This window comes from Prinia subflava, chromosome 1 (genome assembly GCF_021018805.1).
Source record: "Prinia subflava isolate CZ2003 ecotype Zambia chromosome 1, Cam_Psub_1.2, whole genome shotgun sequence".
Taxonomy (NCBI): Eukaryota; Metazoa; Chordata; class Aves; order Passeriformes; family Cisticolidae; genus Prinia; species Prinia subflava.
The window spans coordinates 62,137,898-62,165,611 of NC_086247.1; the positions used below are offsets into that span (position 1 = coordinate 62,137,898).

General features: G+C 43.4%; 1 protein-coding gene across 1 annotated transcript in view; it reads right to left on the minus strand.

Moving 5' to 3' along the window:
* The window catches only part of CTNNAL1 (catenin alpha like 1), a 68,617-nt gene extending 42,290 nt beyond the window's left edge, over positions 1-26,327 (minus strand). Inside the window, exon 1 of the mRNA XM_063398295.1 lies at positions 26,071-26,327. Coding sequence (XP_063254365.1) covers positions 26,071-26,196 — 126 coding nt within the window. The 5' untranslated portion in view covers positions 26,197-26,327. The remainder of the gene's footprint in view (positions 1-26,070) is intronic.
* Positions 26,328-27,714: the final 1,387 nt, after the last annotated feature.

A 27,714-nucleotide genomic window follows, 5' to 3' on the forward strand; every position in this document is an offset into this window, starting at 1 on the left:
TAGACCTGCAACTGGAGCACCAACTTTGGTGTGTGCAGAATTGTCTGTCTCATCACTCCTCTCTTCTCTGGCTGCAATCACTTCTGCATAGTACCTTTTCCCTGCCCTTAAACACATCATCCCAGAGGCGTTACTGCCACCCAGACTGGCTCAGCCAGTGGGTCCATCTTGCAGCCATCTGACGCTGTCCCTGTCAGACATGGGGGGGGGGGGGAAGCTTCTGGCAGCTTCTCACAGAAGCCACCCCTGTAGTCTCCCCAGCACCAAAACCTTGCCATGCAAACCCAACACACTCATATTCACCCTGGAAAAGTGAAGGCTTCGAGTGACCTCACTGCGGCCTTCGGTGCATGACAGGAGCCTATAGGAAAGATGGAGAGGGTCTATTACAAGGGCATGTGGTCACAGCACAAGGGGGAATGGCTTCAAACTGAATCTGTTTAGATTAGACATTAGGAAAAAAATCTTTACTCTCAGGGTAAGGCACTGGAACAGGTTGCCCAGAGAAGTGGATGCCCTATCCCTGGAAGAGTTTGAGGTGGGCTGGATGGGCCCTGAAAAACTTGATCTAGAGGAAGGGCAAGGGAGATTGGAACTAGATGACCTTTAATGTCTCTTCTAACCCAGGCCATTGATTCTTTAATTCTATATTGATCAGCTTTTCTGCTAGAAAAAATTCAAGATGTTATCTCTATGCAATGAGGATTAGCTGCGTTAGAGTAACAGCTCCTCTCCCATTTTGTGTGTTTTCTGCTTTATACCTTCCATTAACTTTATAATAGTAGAAAATGTTTCTTAAAAAAAATAAAAGTAATACCAGGAATGAACAGTCTTTGCTAAGAAAGTGTAATAGCACTACATACTAGGAAAGAAGTTACAAACCCCTACAGGAGTGCTGTAAGGTAAATTCAGTTGCATTTAATACAACACACAGAAATCTTGGTCAAAAAGGTCTTTCCCACACTGCTTGTTGTTTGATTTTGTACTTTCATTAGTTCATCTTGAGTTTGGGGGCAGAGAGGAACTTCTAATATTCCATTTTAGGTAGTCTCTGATAAGGTCTTGTGTACTCCTTGAGGACGCTCAGGTGTTCAGACTCATTCAGCCAGACAGCAGCACGCGCTGTTCCAACACCCACACCTGCTGCAGATACAACCACGCGTCAGAGCGAGCGCAGGAGCAGCAGCTGGCATTCGACATCCTGCCCATAAGGGCTACAAGCAGAACTGCCACAGAGACTTGTCATCACAAGATGAGCCTCAGGGATCTTAGGAAGTGAACAAGGACTACCTGCTCACCTCTCCTAGAAAACAAAGTCTGTTAGGATTAGATGCCTGTCCAGGCACTAATGGAAATCTTAAGCATTTTGTACAATTTCAAGCACCGAAATATTTTTAAAAGTTCAGCTAGTGTGTGGATTTTCAGAATCAGAAAATTCATATATTTCTATTCATATTTAATTTCCTAGAAAAAATCAACAAATAAACTTTGCAGAAACACAATCTTGAAAGTTTTCAAAGGTTGGAAAAGACTAGCCAAAATGAAACTCATCTGCCCTAACTACCAGCACACTAGTTAATTGTAAGTATCCATTTTTTTCATGCTGAAAACATTATTTCAGACAATTGCCCCTGCTTTATGGACTATTGAACCAGAACAGTTTCCTCTATGTGTTATTATGCAAAGAGACAATCAACCCTTCTTGTAGAAGTCACACAGACCTCACCACATCATTTAGGATGGTGAGTCAACTTTTGAGATAGCTCCCATGAAGTGATATAATCCAGCTACTCCCTATTTACGAATTTTCCTCATAGTCCCCCTGGACTGGTGTCTAGAAGAGCAGTACAAATGGACTGCATATTCCAAGACTGCTGAGTACTTGTGGCATTGAGACTGTTGTATTTTTACCTTTACCTGGAAGCTTTTTAAAAGTATCTTTTCATTGGTTTTATACACAACCTTTGTAAAAACCTTCAGGGAAGCAAATCAAATAAACAACTTTAACAACCTGTAGGCTGGTTTACTTATCTGTGGGCAAATGCCAACACGCTTAGCATAGCCTCAGGCAATCTTTCACATGCAGTGTCTAACAAAGTGGTAAGCCACCTCTGAAAAGGAAGGAGGAACAATCCGTGACCTGCAGTGACAAGCAGGAGCTGCCAAACAACACAAGAACAGCCCTACCAGCTCAGATCACTGGGGTACCTAACCTGCTATCTTATATCCCACAGTCCTCCATATGCTTGCCCAGAAAAGATCATGAGAGTTAAACAAGCAAACTCAACACCAGCTATAATGCACTCATAACCAGATTTCCAGCTGGCTAACTGCAAACTGTACATTAATTTTTAGAACACCACAATACCTAATTGTGCACTTCTCACAAGCACAATAGCTTCAGCAGATAGAAATATTATCTGGAAGGGGTGAAAACAGTCCTCTTCACCTCCTTCACATCTACACTTCAAATCTATTCTTTGTAAAGTTCACCAGGAAAGAGAAGAGTACACATTTGAACTTCAAATTCAAATACGCACCCTAGATTATTAGTACCATTGCTATGTACTTGTTAGACATTCTTGGAATTCTTAAGAGATCAAAAGAAAGGATTCAACTCAGAGCAAGACTGTTCTACAGTAGTGAATACCCTTTCTTTGTGCTGAATGCATTCCAAGAAAACCAAGGAACTTTTTAATTTCAAGTTGCAAACCAAGCACCATTGAGAAAATGATTAGCTAAAATGTGATATAGATGAACTTGTTCAAACGCAGTGCAGCAGTTTGATGACAATTTATTTCCTCCAGTGTGGGTTGTTTTGGGTTTGAGGATTTGCGTAGTAGGATTTCTTTGTTTGGTTTTTTGGTTGGGCTTTATTTTCAAAGAAGCAAGAACTCCAAAAATTTCAGGACTTTTTTTTTTCCTCGTGGGATTAAATTATTTCCGATTTTTTTTTAAATTATGAAAAGGAATACCAGAGGGGGGAAAAAAAAGAGTGAATACAGCTCACTATTCTTGCAGCCTGTGGGTTCTTGATATTATGTAGAGGATTGAATTACTTTAATGATGCTATTAAAGTACCCTGCTGTAGAGGAGAAATATTCTTTCTTTTTAATGTTCTCTTTTCACAGACTCTTTAAAACCAGGAATCCCCACTGATCTGCAGAGGTGAAGCAGAAAAGTACACAAAAACTGACCTGCATTGCTGCTATCCTCTTTTTTCCACACATGGAAGAGGAGACCAATCACTGGGAAATCCTCAGTGAGGCTTAACCAATGATCAGGCACCTTGTTTACTCTTACTGCCACATGCTGTACAAGTCAGAGGACTGCCCCACCTGTCACTCAAAAAAGGTGTCTTCAGAATTTCTATAGCAATGAGTAACCATGAAAACCAGACAATTCAAGTTCAATCCTTCTTCTCTTTTTAAAGAGACGTATGCAAGTTCACAGACTGAGCTGGCACCATAATTTGTACTTCTGAGCAACTTGACATGAGTTGGCAAAGAGTTTTTCAGACACGGTCCAACTTAAATTCTTCTGGTAATGTGTATCAACAAGCATACTGGACATCATGAAATATGAATTTACCTAATACAAAATGTGTTCAAAAGTAAATCTGGCTTTCTAACTCAACTTCCGTCTTAAAGTTTGAAATGCACAACTACTTCACCAGAAAAGGTGAGCATAAGCTAGTAGACCAAATAATTGGGTTTCAGGGCATACAAGGCAGTATACTTTCCTCCCCTCCTGTTGCCCTTCAGTATCTTCTTACTCAAACAGCTAGATTTTATAAACAAAGCAATTCCTGCTTTTCATTCCACACCTAGAAAACCTGGGCAGGATTAAGCCTGAGAAAATCCAACTCAGAGGGAAGTTCATTGTTTAAAGTGTACTTTCAGAAGTGGTCAAAACAGATGCAGACATGTTTTCAGCACCAGAGAGATGCAAGTCTCAGAAGTAACTCAATTTACTAACATAATCATGTAACCTCAAAACCAGAGACTAGCAGACAATAATTCTGGCTTTTCCCCCTAACTTGCTGTTGTTAATGTACCTCACTTTGTACTGCTTGTGCAAACAATGCCTGAGCCGGTGTTGAGCTGCTTATTCAAAAAAAAAAAAGCCCACCACTGTTGTGGAACCAAAAACTCAGACACTGTAATGATGGATGTAGAAGGGAGAACACACTTATTTCACCTGCAACTGAGAATTCTTTCTATTCAAACTGGGATTGGCTCCTCAAGATGTAGAAAATGTTCCTTGTTGGTTCATAAGCAGGTGGCTTCCCTGCCATGAATACCAGCTATTCAATCCTTCTTACGTTGCTTGCTCCTGACAGGAGAGTTCCTGCAGCGCCTTTCAGAGAAGGCTTCCTGAGCAGCATTTTGACATCCCACTTCAGTTCAGAGTGACACCTGGTATTCCATTTTGAAAAGCACAGACTTGCTCTAGGGATTAACTTAGAAGTACAGTGTGCTCTGGAAAAGGCTATGCAAATCCAACTACTATCCATCTACAGGAGTGCAAAACAAAACAAAAAGTTCATATCATGTAGGAACTATTATCTTATTTATGCTAAAGTGCCTGTATGTTCTTTTGATTGCTTCACTGAAGAGCTCAGCTCCAGAGCAATAAAAACTTATTCAGTTGGAAAATTTAAGAATATTTAAATGTAACATAGAGATACATTACAGAATCTTTGATAATTAAAGGGGAACGCTACATGCACTGATCTAACTCCTACATATAAAGTGCTTGCAACATTGGATAATATCACCCTTCTGCTTGTCAACATTTTTCATGCCTGTGAATAAATAAACAAACAAAAATACTGTCACAACCCTCATGTTGAAAAGATTATATTACTACAGAACAAATAAACTTTATGTTTATTTGAAAATAGGATTTGTGTGGTTCCAAATTGTTATGTTCATTCTGTTTAATAAAATCATGTTTCTATAAGACAAAAGCAACAGCACAATTTCTTATTTTTCTATGAATACTTGAAAAAACTTAGGGAATTGCTCATAAATTACTTTTGCAATTTGCGCTTAGGAGGTATCTTACCATTTGAGAATTCCTTTTAGGCACACACCTAAGAAATAATCCAGTTCAGTATCTAAATTAGAGTAACAGTTATAAGTTGGCTCTAGAGTCTAAATCACCTCTCATTTACTCCATTAGCTTTAAACAAGGCTATTAATGAAATGCAACATAGCTCAAGAAATAAAAAGTAAACTTTAAGGTTCTATCTAGCAAGGGTTATACTTTTCTAATGAATTAAAAAACATAAAATAAATCCATGCAGAAAGCCACAGGCTCATAGTACCACACAACAGTTTTACTAAACTATAATCAGAGTTGTTTGCAATCATTAATTCATAAATCATCCTTTGGGGATTTCCCTATTTAATCTGTCTAAAACCATCTGTTAACAATGCTGAATAGCAAGAAAGCTGCTCTAATTCTTCTTGTGTAGGATCATAGAGAGGCAGTTTTGATTTAACACTCATTCTCCTGGAGAACTACAAAAATTTATTTAATCTGCAGGAAAGTCATTAATCAGTTCCCAAAAATATGAAAGATAAAATACCATTGAAAAATAGCAATTGATTTTTAGCTATGTCAGTAAAAACCATCATCCTTCAGCCACTTGAAATGCTGGTCTGACTCATTTATCACATCAAAGACTAAGGTATTGAACATTATAAAGCAGTAGCCAAGCTTAACTCAAAGCCAATTTTACTATCCAAGGGTTCACAGAAAAAAAAGCCTGAAACCACAGCTGTTTCACGATGGTGCTGTTGCTCATGTGATAGAATGTTCAAGTGTTATTTTCCTTGTAAAGCAGAATATAATTAATGATAGTAACATCAGTAATTTTTAATGTAATAAAAGAATTTAATTTACCTCTTTAAGTTATTCTATGGTACTCCTGGGCTCCCGGCATACTTTATAAATCACAACTGTAAATGATTATCTATTTCTCTTTCAATGTTTCACAATGACCTAGCTTCAATGACTAAAAGCCATCAATTAAAAACTAGTCTCGTTAAAAGGAAATCTGCAACCACATTAGCAAAGAAATACAAATGATACTTTGAAATAATCACCTTTTCTACATCTAGATGACAATCCCCTAAGATTAACTCTTCTACATAAATCAAAGGGAAACAATCAGGCTCCTTTAGGGGCACAGAGCATGAAGTGTAGGCTGAGTAACAGCTGAGCTTCTGCCAGAAAAAGAATTTGCATGGAGCACAAGGTGGTTAACGCAAACCAGAAGTTCCCAAGTTAACCTGCAATAGCTGTGGAATCTCAGGGAGGAGAGTCACTGAGCTAGTGACAATTGGAACTACAGAGGTGCAGCTCTGCACACAGCAGCTGCAGACACTTCCAGACCCACAGCAGTTTACAGCATACGATCCAAGGCAGAGTCTCTCTGCTGTAGGGGATGGAAACTCTTCTGAGTTTAGCAGGAGGTTTCCATCCCTGCATACAAGTTACAACGCAAGCCTTTACACCACAGTTCATAATTTTATTACTCAACAGTAGTGCCAAGCTTCAAGCCTAAAGTGAGTATCAAATTAATTCATAAACAGAAAACTCTGAAAAGAGGAGAAACAGCTTCTCAAAGCTTTCATGTTACCGGGATTTTTAAAATTCTGAAAAACAAAGACAAGGTCTCAAGAAGCATTTTAAAAGGAGTGCATGCAGATCTTTTTTTTCCCCTCAGATGCAATGAGCTAAAGACAAATATGGATCATCCTACTTTTTTCCAAAAAAGAACTTTCCCATTCTCCAAAAAGAGCCATAAGGGGCAATGCACAAGCTCTGGCACCACACTCAGCAACAACAGCCAGCAATGTAAGAACCTTTTAGTACCTTAGACATATGAAAGGGAAAGACCTAGAGGTAGCAAAAAAATGCCCAGTGAAATAAGGCAGCCAAGGGATTTGCTCGAACAAATCTGTCAGTGCATCTGCTGCAGGGGAAATGCAAATAAGTTGAAATGGATCTGAGTTTGGACTCAGTGCTGAAGTTCAGAAGGGAATGAGACTACGCATATTCCTTAAGATTACGAATATTGTCCAGAGAGTATATGAGACGCTTCTATTTAGACTCTAATTGAGAAAGAGAGAACACATGTGATTAACAAGTTCAAAATATGTTATGAGCCCGTACTGCACTACAATACTGTGGCTACAGACATTCAAATATTAGCTTATATACAAGACTGATACATGATGCAGAGGCAAAAAAGACAGTGAGACTGTGGTGGTTCCCCCCACCTTTTGTAGACTTCCAAGAATAAAGAGCTAGTGATAAATAAATTAGAAGCCTAACAGTGCTAAGCTGTTAGAAAAAAACAACTGAATTTCAGAAGGTTCCTCTCTTCCAATCTCTCCAATCTGTCAAGGTCTCTCTGAAGGGCTGCACAGCCCTCTTTGGTATCAGCCACTCCTCCCAGCTTTGTGTCATCAGTGAATTTTCTGAGGAGGTACCTGCTCCTTCAGCCAAGCCATGGATGAACAATTTAAACAATACTGGGCCAAGTGCTGAACCTTGGGGGCACCACTTATGATAGGCTTCCAACTAGACCCTGTACCGCTGATTACAAACCCTCTGGGACCTGCCATTCAGTCACTTCTCAGACCACCTCACTGTCCACTCATCCAGTCCACACTTCCTGAGCTGGCATATGAGGATGTTTCAAGAAACAGTGTCCAAAGTCTTGCTGAAGTGGAGGTAGAAAAGATCTGCTGCTCTCCCCTCATCCATTCAGGAAGTTGTTTTATCATAAAAGCCAATCAGGTTGGTCATGCATGATTTACTTTTAGTGAATCCATGCTGGCTACTCCTGAACCCCTTCTTGTCATCTGTGTGGACAGAGATTGCTCCCAGAATGAGGTGCTCCATCATCTTTCCAAGGATTAAGGTGAGGATGATTGACCAGTAGTTTCCTGGCTCCCCTTTCTTACCCTTTTTGTAGGCTGGGATGACATTTGATTTCTTCAGTCCTCAGGCACCTCTCCCCATCACCCTGACCTTTCAAAGATGACTGTGAGCAGCCTCGCTGTGGTGTCTGCCAGCTCTCTCAGCACTCATGGATACAGCCCGTCAGTGCCCACTGACGTGTGGATGTGAAGTTTGCCTACATGTTCTCTAACCCAATCTTCCTTGATGAGGCAGAAATCTTCCTTCCAACATTCCTTTACTCTGGTCTCCTGAGTCAGAGATTGCTGAGGGCTGGTGCTGTCAGTGGAGACTGATGCCACAAAGGCATTCAGTAACTCTGCCATCTCTGCATCCTCTGTTACCAGGGTCCCACCACCATTTAGCAACAGGTTCACATCCCCCTTAGTTTTTCTTTTGTTATTGATGTATTTGAAGAAGCCATCTGAGGACTTCCAAGCCAGCAAATCCACAAAACAGCTTCTCCAAAAACACTGCTAGCCTACGGACAGATTCCAAAGGCCAATGTCAGTAGCACTGGCTTTGATTAATAGCATACTTGAACTCCATGTCTGCAGTTTTACACTTCTCTTAAATCTCTCTCTTGGACAGTACATTATTTTTCAGTTCCATGGAGAATAACATCAGTTCCACTAAAGATACAGTAATGTACCAGCTATTTCAGTCCATTTCTTCAGAAGTTATAACCCTGATGTACTCTGTTACTTCCTCACCACAGTTTTGCCCTGTTCTTTTGACAGAAAGTAAGACCAGAGCTGAGCAGCTACTCATAATTGTGCTCAACTGCAAAAGAAAATGCACAAAGATGCAATCCCTACTTCAGACTGTACCTCTGTAAGTACTCAGAGAATCTGTGTGGAATCAAAGTGATATGCAGAACATGATATGAAAGTGTTAGATAAAATGAACTGGAACAACTTGACAACTTCAGATGTTATTCACTAGAATTTCAAGGGGCTCAAAGATACAACGGAATGTATCAACTTTTTCATGCAATCTCCTGCTTAAAAACAGGTCAACAGTGGAGGTACAATGTTGCCCTGACAATTGTACATGTAAAATCAACACAAAAAGTTAAAAAGAAGTAGTGGATGCCTGTTGTTATGATTTTCAGATGGCACAGAAATAACAACATGACTCTCTATACCATGGTAAAATGACAGCAAACTTTATTCTTCTAAATTCTACTTTTATAGAGTAGCTCAGTACAAAGAACATGATTGGTCTTTAGAGTTTACACCTTTTTGTAAACATTTCTCACTTCTCAAGGATTGTTTTTGGTTTCTTTCTTAACATTTCTTAGGCCACTTTCTCTGGCCTGTGTGAAGGCAGTGTGTGATGATTTCACACAGACACAGTGTCTGCCTGATGCCTAATTTCAGACTATTGTCAGTACTACAGACACCCACATAAATATGACACGCTGCAAAGATTTAACAAAGGTGTTTGTTAAAGGAATTACTGCCTCACAACTAGATTTCTCTGTAGACATCACCAATTACATGGATAAGAGGGCACTCTGCTAAAAGAAAACCAGGAAACAAAATTCACACCACAGTTTTCAAAAGACATCAAGCAAGTCTCCAAGAAAAACAGAAGCAGATCTTTGGTATGAATATTGAACTCATCAAGAGACAGAATGATGAGAAGAAAGATGAAGGATATCAGAAAGTGAATGATTACTTACTTTAATAGAGTTACACAGATACCTGTACTGCAACATAGATTATTATATGTAATCATAAAGAGAGAAGAGAGATAAGCAAGTAATAAAATAATGAAAATTTTTTGATGATCCCAATTTATTTGAGACAGTAAAGCTAAGATCTGATTACAGAATTGCAGAAACATCTTGCAGGACTGACCAGGGAACAAAATGTCAGACCGAAAAAATCACTGCAGATCAAAGTGATAGAGATGGGAAAGTACATTCCTAGCTGTGAAAAAGGCATATTGGGTGTGTGGCTCTACGCAGATATTTACTATATGTAATATGCTAGGTAGAAAAGTTATGCAATATTAACATTTAAATAATGTAGTAAATGTAGTTTTTAACATTGAATCTAAGTAAGAATTGTGTGTAAGGTATTGTCCTTAGCTCAAGAGCAAAGAGAAGATAACCCAGAGGTTTCTACACAGAGAGAACAATTACAACAAGCCATACTAAAAACCCCTCTTGGATGTTTCAGAGGGAAAGATACATATCTCCTTGAAACCACCCTGGTCACTCCAGACCGTGCATATCTCCTTGAATCTACCCTGGTCAAGCGAGACCATTGTATATCTCCTTGAATCCACAAAGCCACCTGGTTAAGCCAGACTCCAAGACGCCAGGGGTTTTGCAAAAGGCTCTTGGCAAACGGGCTTTTCTTAGATAAAGTATGCATAATCATCAAAGTTTGTCCTCAAAAATAGAGATGCTTCTCTCTAACGGGGCCCTTCTTTCTCGCAGCTTTTGTCTGAGAGGAGAGGGGACGGTAGACCCGGGCTACCTTTCTTTGCTCTTATTGCCTCATTATTTGTCCTGTCTCTGAAAACTTTTTAAACTTTTATTATTGTATTAATTTTTTTGTAACCAATTTTTATTCTTTATTAAATTTTCATAAATTTCAAGAAGCGAGTTATTGGCATATATCACAATTTGGTAGCAGAGGATGGTTAAAATACCCCACTGTGGGTGCTGTGAGAGGATTAGAGACCAGGAAGACGCGTCCCGCCTGCATTAGGCGGCCTCGGCTCTGGTCCTCGCTAAGTACCCCAGAAAGGGGTAAGATCCAAGGACAAAAGGAGACAATAAGGCAAAGAGAAGGGAAAGAATTCCCTAAAAACCGCGGTAACCAGCTCCTAACATCAAAGTGTGCACGAAGAATAAAGACCCAAGGACAACGGAGTGGTAAGAATTGCTGGGATTGGGGGTGGCAGCGTTTTGCGCGGAACGGGGGCTGAAAGTGTGTGTGTCTGAGAGGCGGGCTGGGGTAAAACCCAGACCTTCCAAGCGAGAGCGGAGTCCCCTACGCTGCGGTTCCGTTGTCCCGCGAGGGACGCGGCCAGCACCGGGACGAAAGTGAATGGTAAAAAGGAGTGAAAGAAACCCCCCCCGGGAAGAAGTGTGTGAAAAGGGAACCCTAAAAGCTTTTGCTGGGTTGAGGAAAATTATTCCAAGAACACCCAGGTTATTTTAATAATCGGCTGGGTTGAAGAAATATTCCAAGAACACCCAGAATTTAGCTGGGTTGAGGAAAATTCTGAGAGCACCCAGGGTTGATAACCAGCTGGATTGGAGAGAAATTCTGAGACATCCAGGGTTATGTTAAATTCTGCAGAATCTATGAAATAAACCCAAGACATCTGGGGTTGGGAAGAGAAATCCCAACATTGCCAGATTGAAGGTTTGTGAAATACATTATCTGGCCAGGGACTCTTTAAAGAGTGTAAAAGTTGTGTAAAAAAAAAAAAAAAAAAAAAAGGTACCTTGTTGTTGTCATGATTGTTGGTTGTGTGTGAGAATAAGTGGAAAATAGGGTGGAGTGAATGTGGATGAATGAAAGTATAGAAAGTGTAAATTTTTATTTTAAACTTTATTATAGTTCCTCAGAGAAAGTAAACTGTATTAAGAAATAGTGTGAGAGAAAGGAAAAAAGTAGCTTTTGTGGGGGTAAAGGGAAGTTGAACAGAGACAAGGGGGGTTGGAGTAGAGAGAATATTGAAAAATGGGACAGAAATCCAGTAAAGAGAAGATAGGGAAGAAAAGAAAAAGTAAAAAACCATCCACAGAAATTCCTCCAGACAGTCCACTGGGAATCATGTTAAATAATTGGGAAAAAAACCCTTGTACAAGGACAAAGGATAAAATAAAGATGATACAATTCTGTATGCTAGAATGGCCAAGAGAGAAAATAAGATCTGATCACGTTTATTGGCCTAGATATGGTTCCTTCGAAAAATGGATTTGTCAGGCTTTAAATGAATTTATAAATTCAAAGGAACAGAGTGATTTAGAAGAAAGAAATTATGCGGCCTGTTGGACTGGAGATTATAGGAGAATCAAGATTTTTAAAGTAGCAGAAACCCCTGGAACAAAGCAAGGGAGGAAAACAGGGAAAGGGAAGGAAGGGGAACAGGAAAAAGGGGAACAGGAGAAAAAGAGAGAAAAGGAATGGGACCCTCTGCAGTTTCTACCCCCTCCTTTTCAAAGCACGCCTGCATTGCCAGAGTCAGGACCCAGCGGGAGGTCTCCCTCGGCCCCAATGTCGGAGTTCGTCCCTGCACCCGCGTATACCACGGGTCCCGGCTTGTCGTGTGGTCTCGCCCCGGTTCCCGTCCCGGGCGTGGGTCCGCTTGGGGCGGCAGCCCCGGTGGCACCGGGCCCCCTCCCCCGCCCGCCCCCAGTAGTGGCTCCCTGTCTGCCTGGGGCAGCAGGAGCGGGCTTTCTGACCCCTTCCTCCATAGTTGTAGGTCCGCACGCCTTTTCGCCCGCCGCAGTGGCGGCGGCGGGAGGTCTCCCCTCCCTTTCTCCGCCGGTGGCGGCGGCGGGTTCGCCCGCGGCGGCGGCGGCGGGGGAGGCTTTCCCTTCCCTTTCTCCGCCAGTAATTGCAGCAGACCCTCTCCCGCTCGCGGAGGCCGCCCGTTTCTTGCCCCTTTCCCCCGCGACCCCAGGTCCCCAAGCTTTTCCGCCAGCCGCAGGAATAGTATCGCCAGAAACGGCGGCAGCAGCGGCCCGACCCTTGCACGCCTCTCCTGTGGCTATGAGATCGCCAGCCCTCCCGTCCGCCGCGGTGATGGCGCCGCAGGCATCTGCGGCTCCTAGCCCTCCTGGGACGGCGAGTCCCTCGCTGCCAGCGTGTGGCGGGTCTCCGCCGGTCCCGTCTCCGAGGACCGTGGCGACGACCCCGGCCCCGGCGATGCCGGGCGCTGCTGCCGCGGCCCCGTTTGTGCCGGAGACGGCAGGCCCAGCCGCCATGGGCCGCGTGGGCAGCCCAGCCACATGGAGTAGACAGGAAATGACTTCCCCTTCGGAAATTCCGGTAGCAGACCCCGCCCATGCCCCTCCTCTGGAGGACTCAAACTCTATAGTTACTTGGGAGGACCAAAATTCTATGGTGAGTCCTCCAGGAATTCCACTTCCTGTTAGGGGAATCGTCTCTATGGAAACCGCTGCCGCTACGGTTAAAAAGAGTTCTTTGTCTCTGCCAGATGCCCCTTACAAAAATACTAGAAATGCAGTTAGGAAGCAACTTTCTCCTGATTATTACTCACCACATGAAAACAAAACTAAAGAAAAGGAATGGGAAAAAGAAATTGGGCTATTTCCCCTAAGAGAGGTACCCATGGGAGGGGGAGGAACGGGTTTCGTGAATGCTCCCCTAACCTCCTCTGAGGTCAGGAGTTTTAAAAAGGAAATAAGAGGGATTCTGGAAGACCCCATAGGCACAGCTGAACAGCTTGACCAGTTCCTGGGACCAAATATCTATACTTGGGAGGAATTGCAATCCATAATTAAGATATTATTTTCTCATGAGGAAAGGGAGATGATTAGAGCAGCAGGAGTAAAAATATGGAATAGAGAGCATCCCCAGGGACCCTCTGGAGAAGACATAATGCCGACAGAACCTCCAGAATGGGGTCAGAATAATGAGGAAGGGAGGAAATGTATGAATGATTATCGCAATACCATAATCAAGGGGATAAAAGAGGCAGCCCCTCGAGGAGTAAATGCTAAAAAGGCTTTTGAAATACAACAGGGAAAAGAAGAAACCCCAACTGAATGGTTAGATCGACTTAGGAGAAATATAAAACAATATTCTGGAATAGATCCTGAAACTGAAGTGGGAAAAGCTTTATTGAGAGTAAATTTTGTTACAAATGCTTGGCCAGATATTAGAAAAAAATTAGAGAAGATTGAGGATTGGCATGGAAAACCCTTAGATGATTTATTGAAGGAAGCTCAAAAAGTCTATGTTCGAAGGGATGAAGAACAAACTAAGCTACAGGCAAAAATTATGGCAGTTACTATGAGGGGAAGCAATTTCCAGAAAAATCAGAGATACACAGGCACTGCTTCTAAATATGATGGTCATAAAGACAGGAGAATGGAAAAAAATCAAAACCCAACACCAACAAAGCCACAGAGGCATTCCAAAAATGTCTGTTTTTTCTGTCAAGGTGAAGGGCATTATAGAAGGGACTGCCCTAAACGGGCAAAAGATCTGAAAATCTTCAAAGAGATGAATACAGAAAGTGACTAGGGAAGTCTCAGGCTCTATTTTTTAGGGGACAAATACCATCTAGAGCCTGTGATAACCCTAAAAGTGGGTCCCCAAGGAGAGGAAGTGAAATTTGTAGCAGACACTGGCGCAGAAAAAACTTGTCTCATAGATATTCCCAAAGGTTATAAAGTAAGTAAAGAGACTGTAAAGGTAGTAGGTGCAAAAGGAGAAAGTTTTTCTGCTCCAGTCATCAAAAATGTATTAATAGAGGGAGAAACTAGATTTTGGGTAGGAGATGTTTTGCTGGTCCCGGGGGCAGGCAGTAATTTATTGGGACGAGACTTCCAAATAAAATTAGGAATAGGAGTTATACCAGAAAATGGGAAGATGACAGCTAAAATACTGAAACTAGAACAGGAGGATGAAAAGAAAATTAAAAAGGAGGTATGGGCTGCTGAAGGAAATAGAGGAGGATTGAATATTGACCCCATAAAAGTTAAAATTGAAAGAGAAGATTGTCCCATACGGGTGCGTCAGTATCCTATCTCATTAGAGGGACGGGAAGGGTTGAAGCCAGTAATAGAAGGACTGATAAGGGATGGTACACTAGAACCCTGTATGTCTCCTCATAATACCCCCATTCTTCCAGTAAAGAAACCTGATGGGAGTTACAGACTGGTACAAGACTTAAGGGAGGTGAACAAGAGAACTCGGACCAGATATCCAGTAGTTCCCAACCCGTATACTCTCCTAAGTAAGGTCCCTCCCCAGCATCAGTGGTTTAGTGTAGTGGATCTTAAAGACGCCTTTTGGGCTTGCCCATTAGCCGAGGAGAGCCGAGATATCTTTGCCTTTGAATGGGAGAACCCACAAACCGGGAGAAAGCAGCAATTAAGATGGACAAAATTGCCGCAGGGTTTTACTGAATCTCCAAACTTATTTGGACAAGCTTTAGAAACCATATTACAAACTTTCCCCACTCCCTCTGGGATACAAGTTATCCAATATGTAGATGATCTCTTGCTATCAGGAGAAGTAAAAGCTGAAGTCAGAGAGGCTACTATAAAGCTTTTAAATTTTCTTGGAGAAAAAGGATTGAGAGTATCAAAAAGGAAATTACAATTTGTGGAACCAGAGGTAAAATATCTTGGACACTTAATAAGTAAGGGCAACCGGAAGCTCAGCCCAGAAAGGATTGCAGGAATATTATCCCTTCCCTCTCCCTCTTCCAAAAGGGAAATCAGAAAACTACTCGGCTTATTGGGATATTGTAGATTATGGATTGAAGGATACACACAGGCAGTAAAATTTTTATACAAAAAGTTGACAGAGGGAGATGATATAAGATGGAACAAGGAAGATGAGGATAAATTAGGAAAACTGAAGTCAAAACTGGCTTCAATCCCAGCATTAAGTTTACCCTCACTATCAAAACCCTTCTATTTATATGTGAATACAGAAAAGGGAGTGGCTCATGGAGTTCTAGCTCAGGAGTGGGGAGGAGTAAAGAAACCAGTGGCTTATCTATCAAAAATGTTGGATCCAGTGAGCCATGGCTGGCCAGTGTGTATTCAAGCTATAGCAGCTACTGCAATCCTAGTTGAAGAAAGCCGTAAACTGACTTTTGGAGGTAAACTAATTGTGTGCACACCTCATGCAGTTCGAAATGTGTTAAACCAAAAGGCTGAAAAATGGTTGACAGACTCTCGGATGCTAAAATATGAGGCGATCTTGATAGACAGTGATGATTTGACATTAGAAGTAAATAAAAGCCTGAACCCAGCTCAATTTTTATATGGGGAACCAACAGATAACTTAATACATGATTGTCTAGAAATTATCCAATACCAGACAAAGATTCGAGAAGACCTTGAGGACCAAGCCCTTTTAGAAGGGGAAATAATTTATGTGGATGGTTCTTCCAGATGCCTACAAGGAAAAAGAATGTCCGGATATGCAGTAGTTGATGGGAAAAACATGCAAACTATTGAAAAAGGGAAATTACCCTCAAACTGGTCAGCTCAAACCTGTGAATTATATGCTCTAAAAAGGGCACTAGAACACTTAGCACATAAAAAGGGTACAGTTTACACTGACAGCATGTATTGCTTCGGAGTAGTACATACCTTTGGAAAAATTTGGGAAGAAAGAGGATTGCTTAATTCAAGAGGAAAAGGATTAGTACATGAAGGGCTCATTTTAGAGGTCTTAGAAGCATTAAAATTACCTGAAGAGATAGCTGTAGTACATATTAGAGGTCACCAAAAGGGAGTAACTCCAGAAGTAAGGGGAAATAATTTGGCAGACCAAGAAGCAAAGGACGCAGCAGAGAATGGAGTGGAAAGAGTAATGTTAATATTAACTACAAACGAGGAGGAATTGGAAATTCCAAAATTCAGTGAAACTGAGGAAAAAGAGTTAAAGGAGATAGGAGGTGAACAAGATGAATCAGGGAAATGGAAACTTCCTGATGGAAGGCAATTACTCAATAAAATACTTACTAGAAGGATATTAGAAGACATGCATCAAAAAACTCACTGGGGTACCCAGGCTTTGTGTGATCATTTCTTAAGAAACTATGGGTGCATTGGGATTTATGGGGTAGCAAAAAGGGTAACTGAAAAATGTATAACTTGTCAAAGGATAAATAAGAAAGTAATGAGGAAAACCACCCGGGGAGGTCGGGAATTAGCCCTTAGACCATTTCAAAGTATCCAAGTAGATTTTACAGAACTTCCTCAAGTTCAGCGATGGAAATATATATTAGTAATAACAGACCATTTAACTCATTGGGTGGAGGCAGTTCCCACTGCCAAGGCTACTGCTAATGTGGTAAGTAAAACCCTTTTGGAACAAATTATTCCAAGATATGGGATGGTTAATAGAATAGATTCAGACAGAGGAACACACTTTACATCAAAAGTGTTACAACAATTAATTCAAGCCTTGGGGATAAAATGGGAATTACACACCCCATGGCACCCACAAAGTTCGGGCAGAGTAGAGAGGATGAACCAAACTTTAAAAAGAACTTTAACCAAATTAATAGTTGAAACCCGAATGTCATGGGTACAATGCTTGCCTTTAGCATTACTGAGAATTCGAACACAACCCAGATCAGATCTGGGAGTGTCACCTTATGAAATGATGTTTGGGTTACCTTTTCTGACCACTAAACATGAAAATGCTACTTATGAAGTAGGGGAAAGGAGTGTTAAGGGATATATTAACACAATTGCAAAAACCCTTGAGAATTTAAGACTAAAAGGAATAATCCCTCAAACCACCCCTTTAGACTTTAAAATCCATAATATTCATCCAGGGGAGTGGGTATTAGTAAAAACATGGAAAGAACAATCTTTAACTCCACAATGGGAAGGTCCTTTTCAGGTATTGCTGACGACCGAGGCGGCGGTCCGGACCAGAGAACGAGGGTGGATCCACGCCAGCAGAATCAAAGGACCTGTGGAAAAGCCTAAGGAGTGGACAATATCATCGGAACCGGGTGAAACGAAATTAACCCTAAAACGGAAATGAGAGGTGATGAACTGGGGAGATCCGCATGATCCAGGAAACATACACAGGATCACACCAGACTGGGAAGCTAGACCGAGTTTGCACCAGTGGTTTCAAATACCACCTGGGAAAACTTTGAGACACCTCCGGTACCCTCCCTGGGGAGGAATACTTCCACCACAGACAGGAGGATCGGGATTGTTTCGGACAGAAAACCCCTGTGTTTTTGCCTTAGCCTGTGATTTATATAAAGAGGAGGGGGAATTACCTCATACATTGCCAAGCCAAATACCCTGTTTGATTCACCCAAATACTGGACATGCTGGTTGGTGTAAATGTAAGTGTTTGAGCTGTGGGAAAAATTGGTACTGTAGTTCACACAAACGACGCTCTCGTTGCATGAAGTGTAGAGTGTCACCTGAGCCCCCTATCCAAGCAGAACTTGAAGCTACTGAAATAATAACTTGGTTGTGTGGTTGGGAATTATTAGTGCCTGTTGAATGGGAGATAGCTGAGGAAGAGTGGGAGACCACGGTCAAGAAGTGTCAAAAACGATTTGCCTGGAAATTAGCTAAGAGAAAGTGACAATAGAGGAGAGGGCAAGACCAGATTGGCCTCTGTAATCGCCACCGAGAAGATCACATACACCTGCTGTGGGCTGCAACCCCATAGGCATGGGAGGTGGGAGTATAAGCCATACTGGACCTCTGCTGGTTCTGTCACTCATTTTCTGGCTCTTCCCTTTTGGGATGCCGACCAGGCCATGCTACAGGTGTTACCAAAAACTGTATATGGAAAGACACCGAGGCTCCTTCTTTATTTCTCACACTCATATCAACAGTCACTGTTATAACCCTTCCAAATTGGGAAACTGCATACACAATGGGAAAAAGTACTGGATGGCGGAAAATGTGAGGGGAAGTGAATGTGCAAAAGGGGAGAAATGGATGTGTTTCACCCACATTACTGGGAGTAAAACAAAGGATTTGGTAAAGGAGGAATTGATAAGCAAAAAAGCTAGGCCTGCACCACCACCAAAGCCTGTACCAATCTCGCTGGATGGTTTGTATAAGAAATTGGAACAACAACTGGAGAAAGAAATAGATATTTCACGGATGGGTAAAAATCTGTTTGTGGAATTGGGAGAAAGAATAAGTAAGGAACTCAACGTAACCAATTGTTGGGTCTGTGGAGGGGCTTTGATGTCAGAAGAATGGCCATGGAAAGGCAGCAGCTTAGGCCCAATCGAGCTCCTTAAGTGGAACCAAACAAGTATAAAGGGAGAAAATCGGCCAGGGGGATGGATTTTAAGTTCAGTAGTCATAGGGGAGGAATGTCTTTGGCGTGAAGGAAAAAAGTTCCTCCGTGAAGTAGGAAAAACTCCCTGTAAAAGATACAAGGTTAGTAATGGAACCTCTGTATGGTGGATCCCAGAAGAACCTACCATGTACTGGACCCAGAAAAAAGAAAAAAACGGAAATTGTGAATATAATAATAAAATCAGGCTTTTTCAATGTAATGATACAGGAAAGAATCCTTATGTTGGCATCCCAGAGATTTCTAAATTTTGGGAGAATATGGATGAGCAAAAATTGGACTATTGGAAAGCTCCAGACGGTTTGTTCTGGATATGTGGGAAAAGGGCGTATCCAAAACTCCCTCCCAAGTGGAAAGGGAGCTGTACTCTGGGTGTCATACAACCAGGATTTTTTCTTTTGCCCGGACCTGAAGGGGATCACTTAGGGATACCAGTTTATGAGGATCTAAAAAGAAGCAAGAGAGATGTAATTGGAGGATTCCAAAAATGGGGAGAGGATGAGTGGCCCCCTGCACGCATACTGGAAACATACGGACCAGCCACCTGGGCACAGGACGGGAGTTGGGGATATCGAACTCCCATTTATATGTTAAACCGTATCATAAGGCTTCAAGCAGTCGTAGAGATAATAACAAACAAAACTGGTAGTGCAATGGAATTAATATCTAGGCAACAAACTCAAATCAGAGCCGCTGTGTACCAAAACAGGTTAGCACTGGATTACCTATTAGCTGAAGAAGGGGGCGTTTGTGGAAAATTCAATACATCAGATTGTTGTTTAAAAATAGATGATAATGGAGAAGCTGTCCTGGATATAGTCAATGATATCAGAAAAATCGCCCATGTACCAGTCCAGAAGTGGGAATCCATGCTAAGTACCAGCTGGTGGGATAATGTGCTAGGAATAGAATGGTGGAAGAAACTAGGTTTTTTCCTCTTATGTGCTACAGCTGGTTTAATATTCCTCCCTTGTTTGATCCCTTGTTTTATCAGATTAATCACTAGTGTAGTTCAAGGTATGCAATTAGTGACCTTGGATCAAAAGATGGATACAACAAAAACGGTACAAAAGATAATGGTATTAAGGAAACAAAACAGAGTAGCAGACCCCCTCCAGGAAGCCAGACTGATTTATGAAGAAAATGAACATAGAAGGGATGCAAGAGAGCAGTAAATATCGCTCGAGCCAATTTTATTATAAAAAGAAAGAGGAGGGATTGTGAAAAAGGCATATTGGGTGTGTGGCTCTACGCAGATATTTACTATATGTAATATGCTAGGTAGAAAAGTTATGCAATATTAACATTTAAATAATGTAGTAAATGTAGTTTTTAACATTGAATCTAAGTAAGAATTGTGTGTAAGGTATTGTCCTTAGCTCAAGAGCAAAGAGAAGATAACCCAGAGGTTTCTACACAGAGAGAACAATTACAACAAGCCATACTAAAAACCCCTCTTGGATGTTTCAGAGGGAAAGATACATATCTCCTTGAAACCACCCTGGTCACTCCAGACCGTGCATATCTCCTTGAATCTACCCTGGTCAAGCGAGACCATTGTATATCTCCTTGAATCCACAAAGCCACCTGGTTAAGCCAGACTCCAAGACGCCAGGGGTTTTGCAAAAGGCTCTTGGCAAACGGGCTTTTCTTAGATAAAGTATGCATAATCATCAAAGTTTGTCCTCAAAAATAGAGATGCTTCTCTCTAACGGGGCCCTTCTTTCTCGCAGCTTTTGTCTGAGAGGAGAGGGGACGGTAGACCCGGGCTACCTTTCTTTGCTCTTATTGCCTCATTATTTGTCCTGTCTCTGAAAACTTTTTAAACTTTTATTATTGTATTAATTTTTTTGTAACCAATTTTTATTCTTTATTAAATTTTCATAAATTTCAAGAAGCGAGTTATTGGCATATATCACACTAGCTTTCCTTATTTATGAAAGCTAGGTCTGAGCTGACCATTACTCCTCAGCAGCAAGATCTTTTGATTATGAAACAGACATCCATGAAAAAAATCAGACTTGCTTATGATGAAAACAATTTCCAGGATCATCTAGTCTAGTTCCCTGCTCAAACCAAGTCCAGTTAGAGTGTGCTGTTTATAATCTTATCCATTCTGAACACCTCAAAAATCACAGACTCTGTAGAAGTTCTGCACACCTCATCCAGTGTTTGGCCTCCCTTACATTGAAAAAAGCCTTCTTATATCTCATTAGACTTTCCCACATTTCAACTTCTGTCCATTGCTTCTTGTTCTGTCACCATACATGTCCGGGATCAGTCTGTCTCTGTCTTCCCCATACCTGCCACTAGGTGGGTAGCTATAGACCGTGGTAAACTCTGCCATTGTCCAGACAAAAAAAAGAATAAATCACTGCAGATTCAAGTGATCTGGAGAGGAAAGTACCATCCTAGCTGCTAGCTTTCCATATGAAAGCTAACAGACCATTACACCTCTCTTCTTGAGGTGGAACAAGCCCACTTCCTTCAGCCTCTCTCCTTACATCACATACTCCACTATGTCAGTGTTTTCCCTGGTACTGTGGAGCACAGAACTCAACACAGTACTGCACCCCATGCTGCTCCACAAGTGCCAGACAAAAAAAGAATAACTTCTGCAGTCGTTGCCTTCATGCTAACAACCCCATGTGCAGCTGGCCATCACTGCTGACCCCCATTCAACTTGTCCAGGACTACCATGGAAAGTTTTCCTGTGGACAGCTGATCCCAGCCTGTACTGTTGCATGGTGTTACCCTGGCTCAGCTGCACCATTTGGACTTCACAAACTTCCTGTCATATCATCTTTCCAGGCTGTCCCTCTGTCTGGCAGCCCTGTCATCCACAGTGTCAGACACTCCCCAGCTTGCTGTAGGGAAGTGCAGATGCCTGCTGAACATGCTGGTCCATGCTCACCCCAACATTCAGATCATTAATAAAGATGTTAACCAGTACTGGCCATATCAGTCCCTGATAACTGACAAAAACCAAACTGAGAAAAGTTTACAGATTATATACAGACCTCTGGCCTGATGCACAAAGCTATCCTAAAGCCATACCTTCAGTCTGAAAACTGCATCAGTGAACTTTTCACGTTATTTGGAAAACATCAGCTGTGGATTCTTCTTTGGGCTCTAATACACAACTCCAGAAACTTCTGGAAAAACTGGCAGAACATTATGTAATGTCATATAACATTTACTGAAATGGGAATTATTTTATCTTGGTTCAGAGAAAGCAAGGAAACAATACGACAGTAAAGAACAGGTTTGCTTCATTCACCTCAAGGCACTGTTCACTTATGTAGAATCTAAGACTGACAACAACAGCATTCAGAAGCATTGGTATCATGGGCTGTTTGTAGCTAAAGTAAAGAAAAGCTTAAAAGCTTATATTTTTTACTGTATAGGTCAAGTCAGTCCCCAAACCTCTGGCAGGATCTCCTATCCCAAGAAAACTGGAAAAACATCTTCAACAACATATGGGCACACAATCATTCTCTGAAGGGTCTAAGACAAAACTGAGCAGCTGTAGTCACATTGGTCTGCATTCCAGATGCTGGAGGATAGGTCACCTTCAACCGTGAACAGTGACTTTGTTCTTCTGGGAATATAGAAGTATAGGATGATTTGGGATGCAAGCAAAAGGTGACCTAGTTCCATTCCTGCTCTGCCAAGGGCTGGGACACCTTCCACTAGATCAGGTTGCTCAGAACCCCATCCAAGCTGGCCTTGAACACTTCCAGGGATGAGGCACCCATAACATTTCTGGACAAGCCACTGCAGTGTCTCACCACCCTCACAGAGAAGAATTTCTTCCTAACATCTAATCTAAACATACCTACTTTCAGCTTAAAGCCATACTCCCTTGCTCCATCACTAGACACCTTTGTAAAAAGTCCCTGTCCAGCTTTTTTGCAGGTCCTCTTTAGGTACTAGAAGGCTGCAACAAGTCTCTCTAGAGCCTTCTCTTCTCCAGGCAGACAGATCTCAAAGTTTCCATCTTTTCCCCAAGTACCTGACTGTGAAGGCTGACAAATACCTATTCTGCTGTTTCTCAAAATGCTTCCTTCGAACAGATGTAGACAGACAAACTCCTACAGCTGGGGAGGTACCCGACTGCCCTGCCTCCAGCTGACAGGTACAGAATGGCAGCTGCGGAAGCCACTGGTGGAGCCACATCCTGAAAAGCGCTTTTTCCCCCTCTTTGCTTTTCCTCAACTGTTTAAATGACTTGTTATTAAATGAGTCAGCACTGACCACTTCAAACACCCTTCCTGACGTGTGTTGCCAAAATCTTTCCATTAAAAAATGAGCCCCAAAATAATTAGACTGGAAATGAGTAGCAGCAGTGAAGGAGGTGGCTAGACTTTTAAAGAATGCCAGAGTATTTATGCATGGAAAACTGAACTAAAGACACCTATCCCAGAGAAGAAAATAGTTATTCTTATTTTAAAGAAAACTGTGGTGCTTGACCCCAGAAGCCATATTTTCTGAGCGGCATGCCACATGCTTTGCAAAATTCTGTACAATATTCTTTTCACAGTAAAGCTCAGTAGATAGTGACAAAGAAGCATTAACAAATATGCTTAATACTATGGCTTAAATTGGTCATCTTTGTCATCTGTGGCACTCTTAAAAATGGGCCACATCAGGGTCTGAACAGATCTAGTTTAACTCCGTAAATACTCTAAGTTTTAAAGTAAATTTTAATTGGTTTAATAAGTACATGCAGTAATGACTCTAATGGTTTTTCCTGCTGGAGAAATAGGAATCTTATACCACTGCTGATAGCAACTGTACTCAGTTAAAACATAGTCTATAAGGAAAAAAACCCAAGCTGCAAAATGCAATTTAAAAAACTCAAACAAAACCAATCCTCACAATTGCTGAGGAAGATGAAGCAGGCAAACAAATGTTTATAATATTACAATGAGGACGATGTACGGTACAGTACATGAATTTAAATAAGAATCAATGCAGCTTTTTTTTTTTTTTCTTAAAGAAAAGATTTAGCCCCACATGAGAGATTGAAAGTGAGTTTGTCAAACAAGGCACCTTTTGTTTCCCCTTTGCTTAAAATAAGTAGTGAAAAGCAGCAGGAACATTCTGACTACTTTTTCGGTAGTATACAAGTATCACATAGCGCTTCTCAGATTTTAACAAAAGGGTAAACTGTGAAGTTACTTCACAGTAGGAGCAAAGCCCTTTGCAAGTGTATTTTGTACAAGCAGAAAAACAAAGTCCTGAGGGTTACTGCATGCACAGCTTATGCAGAATCTACAAGCAAATTCTGAGACTAAGAAGTCCACTACAAACACCATTTTGCATAAATTTCCGGACAAAGCCAGCCAGTGAGACCTCAGCTGAGCAATCCAGATGGACTGGTATAGGCAGAACTGATAAAGCGCTGCGGTAAGTGGGGCACTTCACCAGGCAGGTGTAGGGAGCGATTGCTGACACCACCAGCAGCTTCAGCCTGAATCTGAACGGAGATCAGCGCCCGCGCTCCAAGGGACACGCGAGTCGCAAGTCTGGAGTGCCTTAGCAGGAAAACAGTGAGCTCTGAGTGTTCACAAATACTCAGACACCCTGGATACAGGGAAGTGAAAGCTGCTTAGCCCTTCTGGAAGATGTTGTCACGGGATTTGTGGTCAATGAAAAATCGTACATGACACACTTCTGTGTGGGCTTGTTGCAAAGGTAATAAGACCACTATTATTAGAGTGTACTCCAGAGAAATAAGAACATCTTTACATAAATCTGTTAAAAGTACAAATTTAACATAAGCAACTAAATCCATCTTTTGCAACTGGTTGTGTTTCTGATTGCTCTTGAGCTTCCTAAAAAAGGTCTCCCTATTTTATCTCAGTTGTTTCAGGACTAGAAAATTCATTTAAATGTACTTGCTTTGGAGCAATTGGTTCAATCCCTTTGAAGGGCTTTGCTGTACTGACTGTGATTTCTCCAAACAGAAAAGTAAATACGCATTACCATGATGGGTACAGAAACACAATTACCCATCAGAAACCCTTCCTGCAGCCCAAACATACAAATGCAGAGCAAGGCTTGCCACAGTTTGTTTCCAGATGGATTATAAAGATATGAACACTATTTGACCTCACCAGAACTAGTTATTTATGTATAACTGTTACATATTGTTTAAAGATTTTGTAGACAGGTTTTGACTTGCTAACTTTATTGATCAGTGCTCAAAGCACAAAAATCCTATACAGCAAACACTTATTTTTCAAGAAAAAGTCTAATGAGTATGTCAAATGCCAATTTTGTAACTAAATGTCTGAAAAACCCAACAAGAACAACAACAAACACCAACGCCAAAGTGACTGGCGTGTAACTACTTAGCGGAGCACTGAAAAGCCCGATTTGGGGGGGTTTTACGGTCATTTAGCACAGTGCGGGACACGCTAAAAGGTCATCAAGACAGTTTGCCTATTATCGAACCTCTCAACAATCGGGCACTACTCCGGGGTGCAGCAGGAGCTCCAATCAATGCAACGCCGAGGCCAGACCGCGAAAACACAAAGCTCCGCCGAAGCCCCTGGAAGACGAGCGCTCTCCGCGGCGCCGAGCCGGGAGAGGAGCGCGCTCCCACGCGGGCAGCGGGCAGCGGGAGGCTCGGCAGCCCGGAGCGCCCGGGCGGCGGGGCAGTCCCGCCGTGCCCCACCCGCCGCGGCGTCCCGGGGCTCGGATCGCCGGAGGCACCGCAGCGCCCGGCGTTACGCAACGCTCCCCGCGACCTTGCGGGGAACTTCGGAGTCTTTCTCGGGGAGGGACGTGCGAGCAGCATCACCCGCACGGCACCGGCTTCGGCAGCCGCCCGCGGCCGGCGGGACCGCGGGACGGGCGGGAGGGGGCGCGGCTCAGAGAAGCCGCCCCCGCCGGCGCGGCCGGAGACAGGGGGCTACGGAGCGCCGCGACCCGAGCGCGCAAACTTCGGCGGTGGCCGAGCTCCGTCCCGGGCGGGCAGAGCCTCCCGGAGCTTGCGGGGGGAGGGGGGCGGGAAATCGTTCTCCCGCGGCGGTTTTCCTACCTGCGACACCAGCGGCACCAGCGTCTGCTCCACGGAGCGCGTGCGGATCTCCAGCCCCGCGTCCGCGCCCAGCCCGGACGAGGACGACGAGGAGACGCCGCTGCTGCTGCACGGGGACGTGGCCATAGCGGGGGAGCCGGGCTGGGACCCCCTCCGGCCGCGCCGCCGCCGCGCTCCCCTCACGGGCAGCTCCCGTCAGGGCAGCCCGCGCGCCCCGCCGCTGCCCGCGCGCCGCCCCGCCCCGCCCCCGGGCCGCCGCCCCCGCCGGGGCTCCGCGGCCGCGACGCCGCGCGCGCGCGCCCAGCCCCCCTCAGCGGCCCCTTCCCCGCCCCTCGGGACGGGATGGATTTAAAGCGGCAGCTCCCGCCCGCCGCCTCCCGCCCCGCCGCGCCGCCACCGCCCGCCGCCCGCCCTCCCGCGCCCCTCCTTGCCCGCCTTCCCTTGGAGGAAGGGAACCGGGACTGGTCCCGCCACCATCGCTCCCACCCGGAGTTTCCCGCCCGGTCTCGCTTGGGGCGGGGGCGGGCGGAGGGTCCCTGCCCGAGGGGGGAGGCCGGAGCAGGCGGTGGCTGAGGGGCTCCGCGGCCCCAAGGAGGGGCGGTCCGGGCCGGCGCGGGAAGGCGGGTCTCGGTCGGGAAGTGCGGGGCGCGGGGTGCGGGCCACGGAGAGGCAGCCGAGGAGCCGCTCTCTTCTCGGGAAGGGCTACAGTCACGATTCGCCTACTTTCAGCATCCGGGGGGCTGATGAGGTGTCTCAAACTAAACGCCATCAGCTTCTCTCTTAGCATCACGGCGAAGGGGAAAAAAGGCTTTGGGTGATTTGTATTCCACACCTGGCTGCTCTTAGTGAACAGCTATCGTGCTTATCCAAAAAAATCCGGGTTTGCCCAGCCCTGGTGCTAAAGCAAGAACATCTGTGATTGATCTAGCAAAAAGAAGGCAAAAGTAATTCAAAGAAACAAAAGTGGCTTGGTCTGTGTTGTAGGGTTTGTTATGGGCTAAATTCACTTCTCCACTTCATTTAGTGACCTGTATTTGAAAAGTATCCGTACATGGATGGCTACAGGTCTCATTTAGCTTGCGTATATTTGATACGGCTCATCCTTCTACAGGCTCGTCTGCCCAAAATCGTGGCCAGGAACGGAGCTCCTCTGGCTGTTTCCCAAACCAGCGAGGTGCAGAGCAGCTCCAGCTCAGTGCTGGGGCCGCTCCGGGCAGCGCCGTGCAGGAGCGGCAAGCCCTGGGCAGGGGCAGGGACAGTAGAGCACTTCCCCGGAACCGCTTCGGTTCCTGGTCACAGCTGATGACTTGTGTTTGACTGCTCAGCTCTCGCACAACACAACTCTGTAATCGTGTCTTTGGCTGTTTTTATGTTTTAGATTAGGGACTTTGTATCATTTTATGTCTTCGAAAAGATTTCTGACCCTTTTTGCACATAGCATCTTTTCCACAATTTTGAAACACAGACATAAGATAAAGGACAATATTTGTTGTCCTTTAGAGTCTATAGACTTATCCATATTTATTAAAAAAGAAAATTGCCAGAGCTGCAAGTATAACACTAGATAACAGTATGACCCTATTCCTATCTCTTCAGGAAATTGGTTTCCAACACAGTCTCATATTTTCTAAAATGACATCTTAT